Below are 13307 nucleotides of genomic sequence, written 5' to 3'. Positions count from 1 at the left end.
AACTCTTGTATACTGCCGATTCCACATGGTTTTTAACAACCATACAACCTAATTGGCTAGTGAAACAAGTAACTCAGCAACAATCGTTGAAGAAACATAATGTTGATTAAATCTTCAAGAAAATAGTCAAAAGGAGAAACACAAGAGTACAGTAAACAATACATAGACACCAAGTCCTGCATGTCCTAAACAAGCAACAACTGATGTCCTTCAAGGGATGTGGCAATCCCTGCATGGTATTCCAGTTCTCCATGTCAAAGAGTACCAGTGAATTTGATTTTGTGAAACAAAACATACTTATACATTTCATTTTATCATTTGCCGAAATGGTACAGATTGGATAGTCCGACCAAAACAATCCCAGCCCATAGTTTACATAACGTTTTCTTAGGTGAATTTGAATATACAAAAAAATCTTAAATTTTTCTGAAACGAAGTTTTCGAACTTTGCTCATTACACCTCATAATGTTATGGAAAAACAGCAGAAGTTCTTTTTGGTCCCCCACACCTATTTTGCTTAAAAAACAGCTTATTATATGCAAAAGTATCAGCAGTTCTTTCTGTTTTTTCAAATGCCTAGTGATGATAAATAAAAAATAAATAAAATAACAGAATCTAAGAGATTTTTTACAGCATTGCTTATACCTTCATTTCTCTGCTCATCTTGACAATAGAGTAACTTTCACATTCAGGGACACAGAAATTTGAAAATGAAATTGAAATTGAAACAGTGGACAATTGTAACCTTTGTCTTTCTGATGGTTATGCCTTTGAAGTCCATTTTTCACTGTAAAAATATGTCTCCCAACAAGCAGAGGTTCTCCATCATATTGTAATTCAATCCCATGCCTGTCGTACGAAACAAAGAGAATCAGACCCTCTAACCCTTTCATTTCTATTTTTTTCCCTTTTCTTTTCATTTTTAATAAAATCATAAACTTTAGTATGACTAGAGAATTCTAAAAGATGGGTGGAAGCAATGGTTCAAAGGAAGAAGTGCCAAAAATAATGAACTAAAAGGACAGGCACCCTAAAAACTGTGAAAGATTTTTTTTTTACCCCTTCAGTTAGCTATCAGAAAGAAAGTTGTATATCAGAAAGAAGCACCTGAATAATGCAAGGTGAAAATAAAAATGTGATGCTGAGAAGAGGGTGAGTAGCAAAAGCAACAAAGTAATAAAATAATAAATCAGCATATTCAAGGGAATGAAGGAAAGCCCCGGTTAGCGATAAGTTGAAGCAAAATCATTTGAAGTTTCTCAGCCATGTACTATTGGATGCATTTGTGATGAGAGATGAATAGATGATACAGCACATAGAATCGAACATAGAAGAACAACAGGAAACATACCTACCTATGAAAAAGTATTTAGAAAAAATGCAGATGGCTTCCAGATTAAAGATAGTGACCATGAAAAAGTATTCATGTAGCTGACCAAACTTACTTGGGATATAGCACATAGAACTTATTTTATAGAGTAAAACTACAAAATAATCCAAAGAACACATAAATCAACATGCAATGTAAAACTATATGAACAAGCAGAGAGACTACACACCGGAGCTGGTAATGTTTCTTGTATGTAAAAGCATATCGACCCCCTTTCATCAGTGAATTCGCATCCATATCATATAGGATCCCAGTGACACAATATATGCTACCATTATGAGGAGTCAACACTAAGGAGTTCTCAAGAATGCAGCTACATATCACACCATTTTTTGTCTGCAAACTACAAGTAGAACCCTTTGAGGTACAAGGATGCTTATGATGGACCTGAACAACTTCAGTTGGCTGTACTGTACGTTGAAAACAAGCAGACCTGACACACTCCCAATCTATAATTTTAGATTCCAGATGGCAACTTCTGCAAGGAAGTAGTAAATAGTCAATCATCTGATGACTTGACTCCAGATGAGAACTGTCTACAGCATCCTTTGCTTTGTACAAATCCTTTTGAAGAAGCAGCTTCAGAACAGTTATCTGGAATCTCCTAGCTGTAAGAACCTATAACAGCCAATTTACCAAGAGAAGGGAGAAAAAAATATATGAAGTTCTGAGATTATATTAGCATAAGCTTAAACAAATGATGATCAAACTTAATACCTGTTCGGAATTAAGATGCATAGTTCCATGGTACAAGATGTTCACTGTGACAAAACCCCTATCAATTTCTAAATTGAAGTCATAATTCATAGATCCAAGCTCCAGGTCACACCGCATAAGGAGAATAATATCATTGAATGGAACATCATACTCGAAATTCCGCTTTAATTCAATTAAATAGCAAAAGTACAATCCCTCTTGAAAATTAAATGATGGATGACCAACAAGTTCTCCTGGAAAATAATTATCATGTTCATCTTCATATGATATATTCCCTGCATCACAGACGATGAACAAATAAATTTCCAATCAATAAGGAATGGATTTAATACGTATCCAACTGAAATAACGAGAAACAAGGGTAAATCATCCAGCAAGAAACTTAACTTGGCAATAATGAAAGCAAAACAAAAACAAGAATTCAATAGGGAGATTGGTAAAAAATCATTGGATCAATGGATTTACAGTTCTTCAGTAGTTCGGTCTAAACTCCAAGTCAATAAAGCACTAAAAAGAAGAAGATTAAAACATTTTATGGCCAAACGATAACCTATTTGTGTAAAAATTCATCAATGAAACTGACCTCTTCTTTTCAATGAATGAAAAAATCATTACCAATGAAAAAAGAAAGTAACTGGAGAAAACAAATGGAAGCCACCATTTCTTTTTTGGTAGAGTGATGAGCAACCTTTAATACTAGGTTCCAAACAAGATTATGGTGCTGACATAATAGCAGTTAAATTGTACTGTCTGCACGCAAAATCAGGTCAAAACATAGCACAAATACCCGCTAATTGATGCTTACAAACTTGTAGGCACTGGCCCGTCCCATCTTGTTGTCTTGTAGAAAACTTGAAATCAATCTGAGTTCCTTTTGGTAGTTCCTTCATTTGATCACTTATTGTGGTCAGTCCAAGTGTCCAAGTCATACTAAAAGTTATCAGCACTAAGTCATTAACTTCCTCTTAGTGTAGTCAGCCCATTAAGCTACCTTAAGAAGATACATTTAATGCTTTCCATTTCTCTATCATAGTAGTCAAAATGATACGCAATTCAAGGAGTTCGCCAAGCACTCAGGTAACAAGGTACCTGCCTTTGCATTTTAGTATTTACTAATGTATTTTGCCTTGGTGCCTCCAATCACACCTCATAGGCAGCTCTTGTTACTACAGCAAAGCCTTCTATTCCAGTGGACAATGCTGATTCATATAACAAAATTCCTTCGAAACTTGCGAAATTTCCACTGAAATTTCCCATTTTGGGAACCTCAAAACGAAAAAGTAGGGGACCGAAAAAAATCCCAAGTTTCGATTGAAATAGTCAAAATTTTGTTGAACTTGTAAAACCTGGAAACCTGTTGAAACCTAGTTCAACCTAACTGGACCAGCTGGTTTATAAGAAAAAAAAATTCCAAATTTTGTGGGAAACATGGGAAATTCCTGAAAGTTTTGTAGCTTTCCCAAATTTTCAATTTTTTTTTGTTTCTTTCATGTTTCCCCAAATATCACGACAAATACCCCCTCCATCAGGACTTCCCTATCCAAATTGTGTATTCCCTCAAACTAGTTATCTTAGGCATGTTGATGACTAGACTTATAAAGTTACAGTTGTCGATTACCTTGACAAACATTGGCATAAAATGTCATGGGACGTCTATGTTCATTGGTTGGAGGAGAGGATGTTACATGCATAGTACTACTCAGCTCACAGGATGGATCCACTCTTGGCACTCCTCTTGGCACTTAGCTGTACTTTCCTTTTATCGTCAGTTACTTTGTATTTGATGTTTTGAAGTTAAAAATTATATATTGAATGTTATGTACTTTAAGTAGTTAAGTTTATAATGTACTTCTTGGACAACTTTACATTGATGTTATGTACATTGAATGACATATCTACATTGATTTTTTTAGCAAAATACAGCAAATGTGTTCTTTATACTCTAATTAGCTTAAATGTAGATTCCCACCCTAAAATACTCCCTAAACCCTGTCGAGACTTCCAAGTCGAAACTTGCACGAAAAAATCCTAAGTTTCCTTGAAATTTTCCAGTTTCCCATTTTCACCTGGTCAAAACTTAAGTTTCCCTCGAATTATTTTTCTAGTGCTGATTATCAGTAGGCCCGTCTCTACTCATTCTACAGAAAAAATATGACTTACCGGAAATTATATAGCTGTCCCAAGGGGGCTGGAAGGGAGGAAAAGTTGGTTATGCTCATCCTCAGGATAACTGTTAGTTTTAAATGAATATGATTCAAAATAGGTTTAATTATTTATGTTTGAAGAACCTTAATTTCTTTACCTTTTCATTTACAAATCAGCTTTTGGAGTTATTTTTATGATCTTTATGATGCTCTTATTTCAATTAGTTATCCTCTTAATTCCACTTACTTAATGGCTTCTCCTGCTCTATAAATTGAGGAACTCTTTTGCCTTCTATAGATCAACTATCAATGGATCAAGTGTTGAAATCTCCTTGAAACAAGTCTCTTTTGGTTTAATCAATTACCTCTTTTGTTAAGTTAAGGTTCTCTTGAGACTAATCAAAGCTTTCTTGGAATTAATCATTTCTCTCTTAAGACAGATTCTATTATGTTACCAAAATACAAGTATTGCATGTTATGTGTTCTCTTGGTTCTGTCTTGAGATTTGACAGAGCATAACCCTATAGCATACGAAGGCATCCAATAGTTGAGTGCACAATTATTGAGGGAGCCAGGGCTGTTTTATCTTGAAGGTCGATTTGCATATTCCCGGTTGCAAGTTGCAACATGGGGTGGCATCTACAGTGTTAAGGACTGTCAGATGACATGACTCAGCTTATTTTCTAACAATTTCTGCTACAGGTATCAAGAAGGTCAGTGAAGGAGATATTATCAAAGCCAGCTTACCTTTAAGGCAACAGTTAGGTTAGACCACTCAATACTTTAACAATTAGTTTCCAACACAAAGGCTCAGATGAATCTATTGTTGTAAGTTCCACCCACTGGATTTACCACTTTTTTAATCTTCCAATTATGATTAAAAACGGAGTCAGATCTTGTACTTAGCATCCCATAGCTAAATATCTTTCTTATGACTCTTTGTCTGACTCTTACCATGCTTTTATATCCTCTCTAACATCTATATTTGTTCCTAAAAGTTGGCAGGAAGCCTATGCTAATAAGAGATGGAAGGCAGCATGGTAGAGGAAATACAGACAATGAAGAAAAGTGATACTTGAGAGTTGATTACACTTCCTTCAAGAAAAAAACTTGTGGGCTGCAAATGGGTGTTTGTGGTTAAACAAAATATGTATGGATCAGTCAATAGGTTGAAGGCTAGACCAGTTGTGAAGAGGTTTACCCAAACCTATGGGATTGATTATTAGGAAACTTTTTCCCCTGTTGCAAAACTCAACACTTTCAGAATTATATTGTATATAGCTGTGAACAAAAACTGAAACTTGCACCAACTAGATGTAAAGAATGCTTTCTTACATGGGGAGTTAGAGGAAAAAGTCTATATGAAAATCCCACATCGTTTCTCCAATGATAATAATGTAAGGAAAGTTTGTAGGTTGAAGAAGTCAATTTATGGGTTAAACCAATCTTTTAAATGCTGGTTTAGATGCCTCCTAAAGGCAATGACTTTTATTGGGTACAAGCAAAACAATGTTGATCACACATTGTTTGTCAAGAAGTCAGGTACTAATATCACACTTCTCATTGTTTATGTGGACGATATTGTCATCACAGGGAATGATGGTAAGGAAATTCAAAGGTTGGAGGACTTTCTTCGCAGAGAGTTTAAGATTAAAGATCTAGGGAAGTTATAGTACTTTGTAGGGATTGAGGTGGCTCGATAAAAGGGTAGATACCTATCTCAAAAAAAGTATGTCCTAGATTTATCATCAGAAGTGGGAAAGTTGGGGCGTAAAGCAGTTGATACCCCTATTGAAGCTAAAGCTAAACTTAAGGAAAAAGAGGGAGAACCAGTGGACAAAGGAAGATACCAAAGGCTGGCAGGGAAGCTTATTTACTTGTCCCACACAAGGCCAGACATCGCTTATGCTATGGGGATGGTAAGCCAGTTCATGCATGATCCATATTTAGCTCATATGAAGGTTGTTACCAGAATACTGCAGTATTTGAAGGGAACTCCTGGAAAAAGAATAAATTTTGTCACCCACTAATAATCTAAAAGTAGAAGCATATACTGATGTAGACTAGGTTGGATCTCCTGATAGAAAGTCAATTTCAAGTTACTGTACCTTTGTTGGAGGTAATCGAGTTACTTGGAGAAGTAAGAAACAGAATGTAGTAGCTTTATTCAGTACCGAAGCTGAATATAAAGCTATGGTTCATGGAGTTTGTGAGCTACTATGGTTGAGAGGCTTGCTAGAAAATATTGGAGTCCAAGTTCCAAATCCTATGATGCTACATTGTGACAACAAGGCTGCCATTAGTCTTGCGACCAATAATCCTGTAACAACATGATTGAACTAAGCACATTGAAATTGACAGGTTTTTTGTCAATGGAAAGCTTGAACAAGGGCTCATTTGTATGCCTTCTGCGAGGTCTGTAGACCAAGGGGCAGGTATTTTCACTAAGGGTTTGAAGGAAGGAGATTTTCTTCCTATTGTAGGCAAGTTGGGCATGACTAACATCTATGCCTCAATTTGAGGGGGAGTGTTAGTTAAGTCCTACTAGGAGTTCAACTCTATTAGAGTTTTTGATTGTGTAATTTTCTATTTTCTTGTTACCCAAGTAAGGGTATTTATGTAATAGTCTTCTTTCCACTTTATTATAAATAAAGGACTTAAGATCACACTGATCAATTCAAGCCATTCTACCATAGTCGTGTTTCTCAACAACCCTTGTTCACATCACCAAGCTATCCATAGGAGCATTTGAAGTAGCTTTATAGGTGTTGTGAACAAATAGTGCAAGTGAGAGAAGACATCATTAAGAGAAGGAAATTTCTTTGTAGTACGTGCAAGGCTTTTATCTAGTTGTTACTCACCATAAATTTTGCAACATGAAACGCAGCCTAGTGTTGTAATTGATCCAGACTAGTGGTAAAAATGTTGACATATCTAAAGTTCTTTAAGGTATCCTTTGTGTGTGCTATAGTAGCCATTCAAAGACTTGTCTGACTGAGAGAAGTGAAAGAATTTCTCGTAGAGTTCATAGCTGCAAAAAACTATTCTGCATGGGAGTACCTCTTGCAAAGATCTACCCACACCCTCATGAGTGTGATACATGACATTAGCCACAATAAATGATGGTTCAACACTATTTGACAACCAGAACTAATAGTAGAATTCTCATGCATCCACTCATCATGAAGATCAATTTTAATAGGATACTCGAGATTAGGAATAGGAGGGTCTTCAATAAGATATTTAATTTTACACTTTAGTATGGACACAAGCTTAGACAGCTTGAGCCCAAACTAAGTAGTTAAAGCAACCACTAACTTTATTATGGTATTCTGAATAACATGGATGTTAGTAGAGAGGGCACATAATTACTCATCTTGTTTCAATCAAAAGGTAAGAATAACTAATCGAGAAGGGGATAATACCATCAGTAGCAAAGATGGTACCCGATATAAGGAATAAACCCCAAAAAGTGTCTTTTGTTTCGAAGATCAATTGCGTAACAAGATCTACAAGTTATGAAAAACATTCAAATTAAAGAAGCTACTAGACAAAATGGGCTTGGAACTATGACAAGGACAGTAACAGCTACAGTATATGATGAATCAGTTTGGGTAGAGCAACCATTAGTACACAAAAAGGACCAACATTAACATTTAATATAAGGAGTTATAGATTATTATGTTAGAATGTTAAACCTTTTCTACACATGTTGTTGTTAATATATTCATGAAAATCCAACACGGTCAAAATTTGGGTACAGTGCCTTAGAATTTTAACACCTCTAATCAGCATAGGGACTGAAAGGAAATTTAGAAAGAAGAAGAGAAGAAGGAGAAGAACCAGCAGGCTAGAACAATGCTCTGCGATTCTGGATGAATTTTCCAGAATTGCAGGCTCTTTATTTATAGACTTCAATTCTCAAATTACAATCTTGTACGACAAGTAATTATATCCTTTAAAGAAAACGAAACAAAAACAACAAGAAAAGGATAGAATAATATGACAGAATATTTCGTCCAAAGTAGAAACAACCAGAAATAGAAAATATATAAAATAGAAAATCTGGAAAAAGGAAACTCTAGACTCTAGCCATCCAATCCTTGAGTAATTTTTAACACTCTCCCTCAAGCTGGAGTATACATACCAAAGACTCCAGCTTGGAATAACGAAAACATATCAAGAAGCTTTATTACACTTGAGCATATGTTGCAACACTAGGCACTGATAGACACCAAAGAACTTCACCTAGGAGATAATCAATGGCAACTTAACTAAACAATCTTCATGTCGAACGAACCATCCAACAACAAAAATAAAAGGCAATGGTGGAGATGAACCATATCCATAAGTATAGCAATAACAATTACATCAAGGGCACTATCCAAATAATGCCAGTAGTAGGGAGGAATCTCCACACAAGAAGATGAGATGTGCAGCCAAAAGTTGCATATAAGGTCTTCGTAAAAAGGCAAGTAGTAAGTAAAAGTATAGTCAGGTAAAAGACAGTATTGGTTACTACGGACTAAGTAGGTAGGTAAAAGGCAGTATGGGTTATAGACTTATAGCATACCAAGTAGGTAGACAAATGACAATATGGATTATTGCAGATCAAGTAAGTAGGTAAAAGGTAGTATAGGCTACTACAGACCATCTAGGTAGATAAAAGGTAACCAAGAACATAAATGTTACCGCAGAATACCATCTTAGGAGGATAAAAGGTCATCACAAATAATACTCTTCAAAAGAGATAATTAGATATAGACTAAGGCTCCAATCTCCCCTTCACGTATAGCATTACACGTGGACAAATAATGATGGCAGATTACCAATATCTCAAAGTTTGTACTGAGGAACTACTTAGGTACTTGAATTACCATGTTACTTGATGAATCCAAATATAAGAACTTCCAATCATTATAGTTGAAAATTTTGAACCATCAGCAACAACTCAAACGAGGCAGTAGCAAAATTTAGTAAACCACATAGTAGCAAGGGAACCACTAACCAATATCAAAGGAAGACCCAATAACTAGTAGTATGTCACTATATCCCAAGGATCCAAAAATAGCAGCCATTAACAGAAAAATTACTGTAGAACTAATGATCGTTAATATAATACTTCATCCACCAGAAGAATAACACAATTGAAGTAGATTCTGGTAGACAGAGAAGCAGGGGAAAATGGGGCTGCACTAATTAAAAAAAAATCATGCTGAGTTCCTATTTACCAGAAGAAAAGAGGTTGTGGTTGATTCTGGTAAAGAGGATATTAATCAACAAGAACATCATAAATAACAGCACAGAAATAGTAACAATCATAGTCCAAAAGTATCTTATTAAGTATGTCCATACATCAACCCAGAGAGCCAGAGAAAAAGGAATGTTGGCAGGTTCTTTCCTTAAATTTAACAAAAAGGTAATACACAGTATATCATCACAGAATCCTTTGACAGTAGTAAGAAGAAAAACAGCAAGTTCTTTCCAGAATTTATAGACTCAATGAAATAGGGCAGCATTATATAATCCAATCAGTGACAGTTTTCTATATATAACATGATACAGGATTTCTGTCAGTCCTGATAACTAACAAGAGATATGGAGAAAAACCAGCAGTAGTACTCACAAGCATATGCAAGACATCACAGCAATAACAGTAATGATCGGACCAATAGTAATAGCTTAAAAAAAACAAATGCCTCACAGTAGCACTCTTAGCGATTTGCAGGAAAAGAAACTTCCCCAAAATAAGAGTAACTATCGATGCAAGTTGTGAATAGGATTCATAATCCATTGGACAAAGAGGAAGACAGCCTAGAGACGCAATCAATTCTCAAAAAGTGAAGAAAAATTAGCTTGAATCTTGTATCTTAGCTGATCACAAACTGAACAAATAATGGCAAGAAGATTTTCACTTGATCTTGTGTCTTCAGCAAATCACAAAAACCGAACAAATAATTGTAGAAACAACCTTCGTCCTTTGGACCTTCAGTAGCAATATTAGATAGACATAGATCATGTCATAAATTGCTAAAGAAGGATCTTAATTACATGGCTACAGCAATGATAGATGGCTGCACACCAGGAAAAATGAGAGAAGAAGAAAGAAAGAAAAAAATCGGGAAATCATCAATGGCGAGAGAGGAGGCAATCCCCAGGTTGATTAAACCAGCTCTGATGCCATGTTAGAATTTCAGCACCTATAATCAACATAGGGATTGAAAGGAAATTTAGAAAGAAAAAGAAGAATAGAAGAAGACTGAAGAAGAAGAGAAGAAGAGAAGGAGGAGAAGAACCAGTAGGTTCGAACAGCACCCCATGCTGGATGAATTTCCCATAATCACAAGCTCTTTATTTATAGACTTCAATTCAAATTACAATCTTGTAGGAGTAGGCTGTCCTATAAAAAAGGGAGAAAAAACTACAGGAAAAAGACAGAATGTTCCGATCAAAATAGAAACAACAAGAAATAGAAAGAATGAAAAATAGAAAGTCTGGAAAATGGAAACTCCAGACTCACAGCAATCCAATCCTTGTGCAAATCTTAACACAGCGGTTTATCCTATTGGCCAGAGTTGTCTGTCATCTTTGGGGACTCATGCACGATGGGGACCAGGATCTTTGAATAAGGCCACAACGACAATATTATTGACATAACTTCATCGAGAAATGAAAATAATATAGACATTAAATGGACAGATGTTGCAATTTTGATCATCTTATATTTGGCAATGATGTTAACGTAGTACTGTATTTGATTGATCAACATAGTAGCCAAACATGATCTTTTCACATAAATGAAATTCAGATTTGACTGACTTAAGAATGAGAAAGAATTCAGATGTCAAGCAAAACTGAAACTGAGGACAAATTGCCCTACGATGTAGGGCTGACTTATGAACCAGATTGGAGCTAGGTGAAGGGTAGATCACTAAAATAGACTTGTTAATAGATGAAAAAATGAGGGAACAATATAAGGGAATACAAAAGCATTAAAAGAAGAAAGAAACATATGGGCTTCACACCACAAAGTGGATCAATTGGATCGAACACCAGTCTACCTTGATCAAACACAAGGAATCTCCATAGAGAAGAAGAGCAAACTAGGGGTGCAAGTTTGGCCCTGACGGACTTGACCCACCCTAAGTCCGAATAGGACTTCGGCTCAAGATTTTGGCCCTGAGGGCGGGTTGGGGCCAAAATATTTTGGCCCTAACTAGGGCAAAGGGTGGGGCCTGGGATTACTCTTTGGCCCCCCAAGCCTGTCTTGACCCGTCCCTGATTTTTGCCTAACCCTAGCCTTGATTTTGGCCCTAATCCTAGCTCTAATTTGTCCCTAAGCTTGATCTCGATGAATTAGCAACAAGGACAAGTATAGAGTCAATCAGGGCCAAGGCCAGGGCTAGGGACAAGGCTAGGGCCAATCAAAGCCAAGGACAAGGCCAATTAGGGCTACGGCCAGGGATAGGGCCAATCAAGGCTAGGGCAAGGCCAATCAGAGCCAGGGACAGGGCCAAGTATAGGGCCAATTAGGGCTACGGCCAGGGATAGGGCCAATCAAGGCTAGGGCAAGGCCAATCAGGGCTAGGGACAAGGCCAATCAAGGCCAAAGAGAGGGCAAATCAGGGCCAGAGATAGAGCCAATCGAGGCCAGAGACACAGCCAATCAAGGCAAGAATGGGCTTGGCTTGGCCTTGTAGGGCATAAGGTCAGGAACAATAATCATTGACCCTGAATTAGGGTTAGGGCGGGAATAGGCTTAGATTAGAATATATAGGGCTGGGCTTGGGTTTGCAAAAGCCAGGCCCAGCCCGCCCCTCCTTATTGCAGCCCTAGGGCTAACAAAGCAACTTTGATTTCAAATAAGGACTAAGTTCCACCCTCTTACATTAGTCCGTTTATATAGATCCTATAAGATATAAATATTAAATGCATCATCCAACCACTCGTTAACACCCCCCTAATAATGACTCAACCACTACCTTACTCTTGACAAAGTAAAACTCCTTTGCCATTGAGTTATTTATTTTCAAAATAAAACCCCTTTATTGACTTTTCAAGAATTAGACTTAGGCTTTGGTCTAGCCCATGAAGATCAAAATATGTAGACTGACTTTAATTCACCAAAATAGTCCTAACCCATGAAAGTCGCGGGCTGATTTGGGTCATACCCTTGTGAGCCATTGGGCTTCTTTTTTCTAGCATATGTCTTCAGCCTTGCATCAAATGTCCGTACATTAAATTCTATAACCTTTTGTCCTAAACGGAAGCCCAAGATATTTTTTAGATTTAGTTAAATTAGTGGCCATTAACATTATAAGTCATACATGAATGGTGTCAATCATTTTATTTATGTAAGTTGGTCAACATAATGGCAATATGTAATAATTGATTATTTATGTAAAAGCTGTTGCAGAACAGGTATAACAAACACCACAGCTTGTGTTTTTCTGCACCAGAAATTTTTTGGAACAGAGTTTACAAAAAGACCATGTTAGAGCCTGAGAACATTTTTCAGGACAGGAAAAGAAAGGAAAAAAATGATAAAAAGTGAAAAACAGTTGTTTCGGTAACAGAGGCACTTACCAAGTGTAGTCTAATTTTTTATCTTGGTTATACAGAACCTTTGTTCCCCTACTTCGACTGAAACCCCAGATGCTGAAGATGATAAACCAGGGTCCCTCTACAAATACAATCCAAAATTACCAGGTTCTGTGTAGTAATATTACAATCTTCCAATGTCTTTTGCAGGAAAGTTTTTCCATTTTTCTCTATGGTTTGCTGTTTTTCGATACATGTTGTTAACAGTCAACTCTGTTGTGATTGGCCAATGGTTATACAATCAAATACATGATCAGTCCATTGCCCACTTGCGATAATCTAAAATCAAATATATGCTGTTACAATCAACTTGTGAAAATCTCCCTTCTAAAAATCTTTAATACCAGATATTTTACTGGTTGGTTGTGTATCTTAGGATCTAGCTACAACTTGTTCTGAAACATTAACATAGGATTCTACACCATATATCTTTTATTCAAGCTGAAATATTTTT

General features: G+C 36.4%; 1 protein-coding gene across 1 annotated transcript in view; it reads right to left on the bottom strand.

Moving 5' to 3' along the window:
• Positions 1 to 13307, bottom strand: part of LOC149022047 (endoribonuclease Dicer homolog 2-like) — a 57207-nt gene that overhangs the window by 21181 nt on the left and 22719 nt on the right. The window contains exons 15-17 of the mRNA XM_089150239.1: positions 2109 to 2383; positions 1561 to 2009; positions 747 to 850 (exon numbers count right to left, since the gene is read on the bottom strand). Of these exons, the coding sequence (XP_089006365.1) occupies positions 747 to 850; positions 1561 to 2009; positions 2109 to 2383 (828 nt within the window). The remainder of the gene's footprint in view (positions 1 to 746; positions 851 to 1560; positions 2010 to 2108; positions 2384 to 13307) is intronic.

This window comes from Hakea prostrata, chromosome 3 (assembly GCF_041222555.1).
Source record: "Hakea prostrata isolate BN-2017 chromosome 3, UWA_Hpros_2, whole genome shotgun sequence".
Taxonomy (NCBI): Eukaryota; Viridiplantae; Streptophyta; class Magnoliopsida; order Proteales; family Proteaceae; genus Hakea; species Hakea prostrata.
The sequence above is the reverse complement of the archived record's forward strand: the minus strand, read 5'-3'. Positions and strand labels throughout refer to the sequence as shown.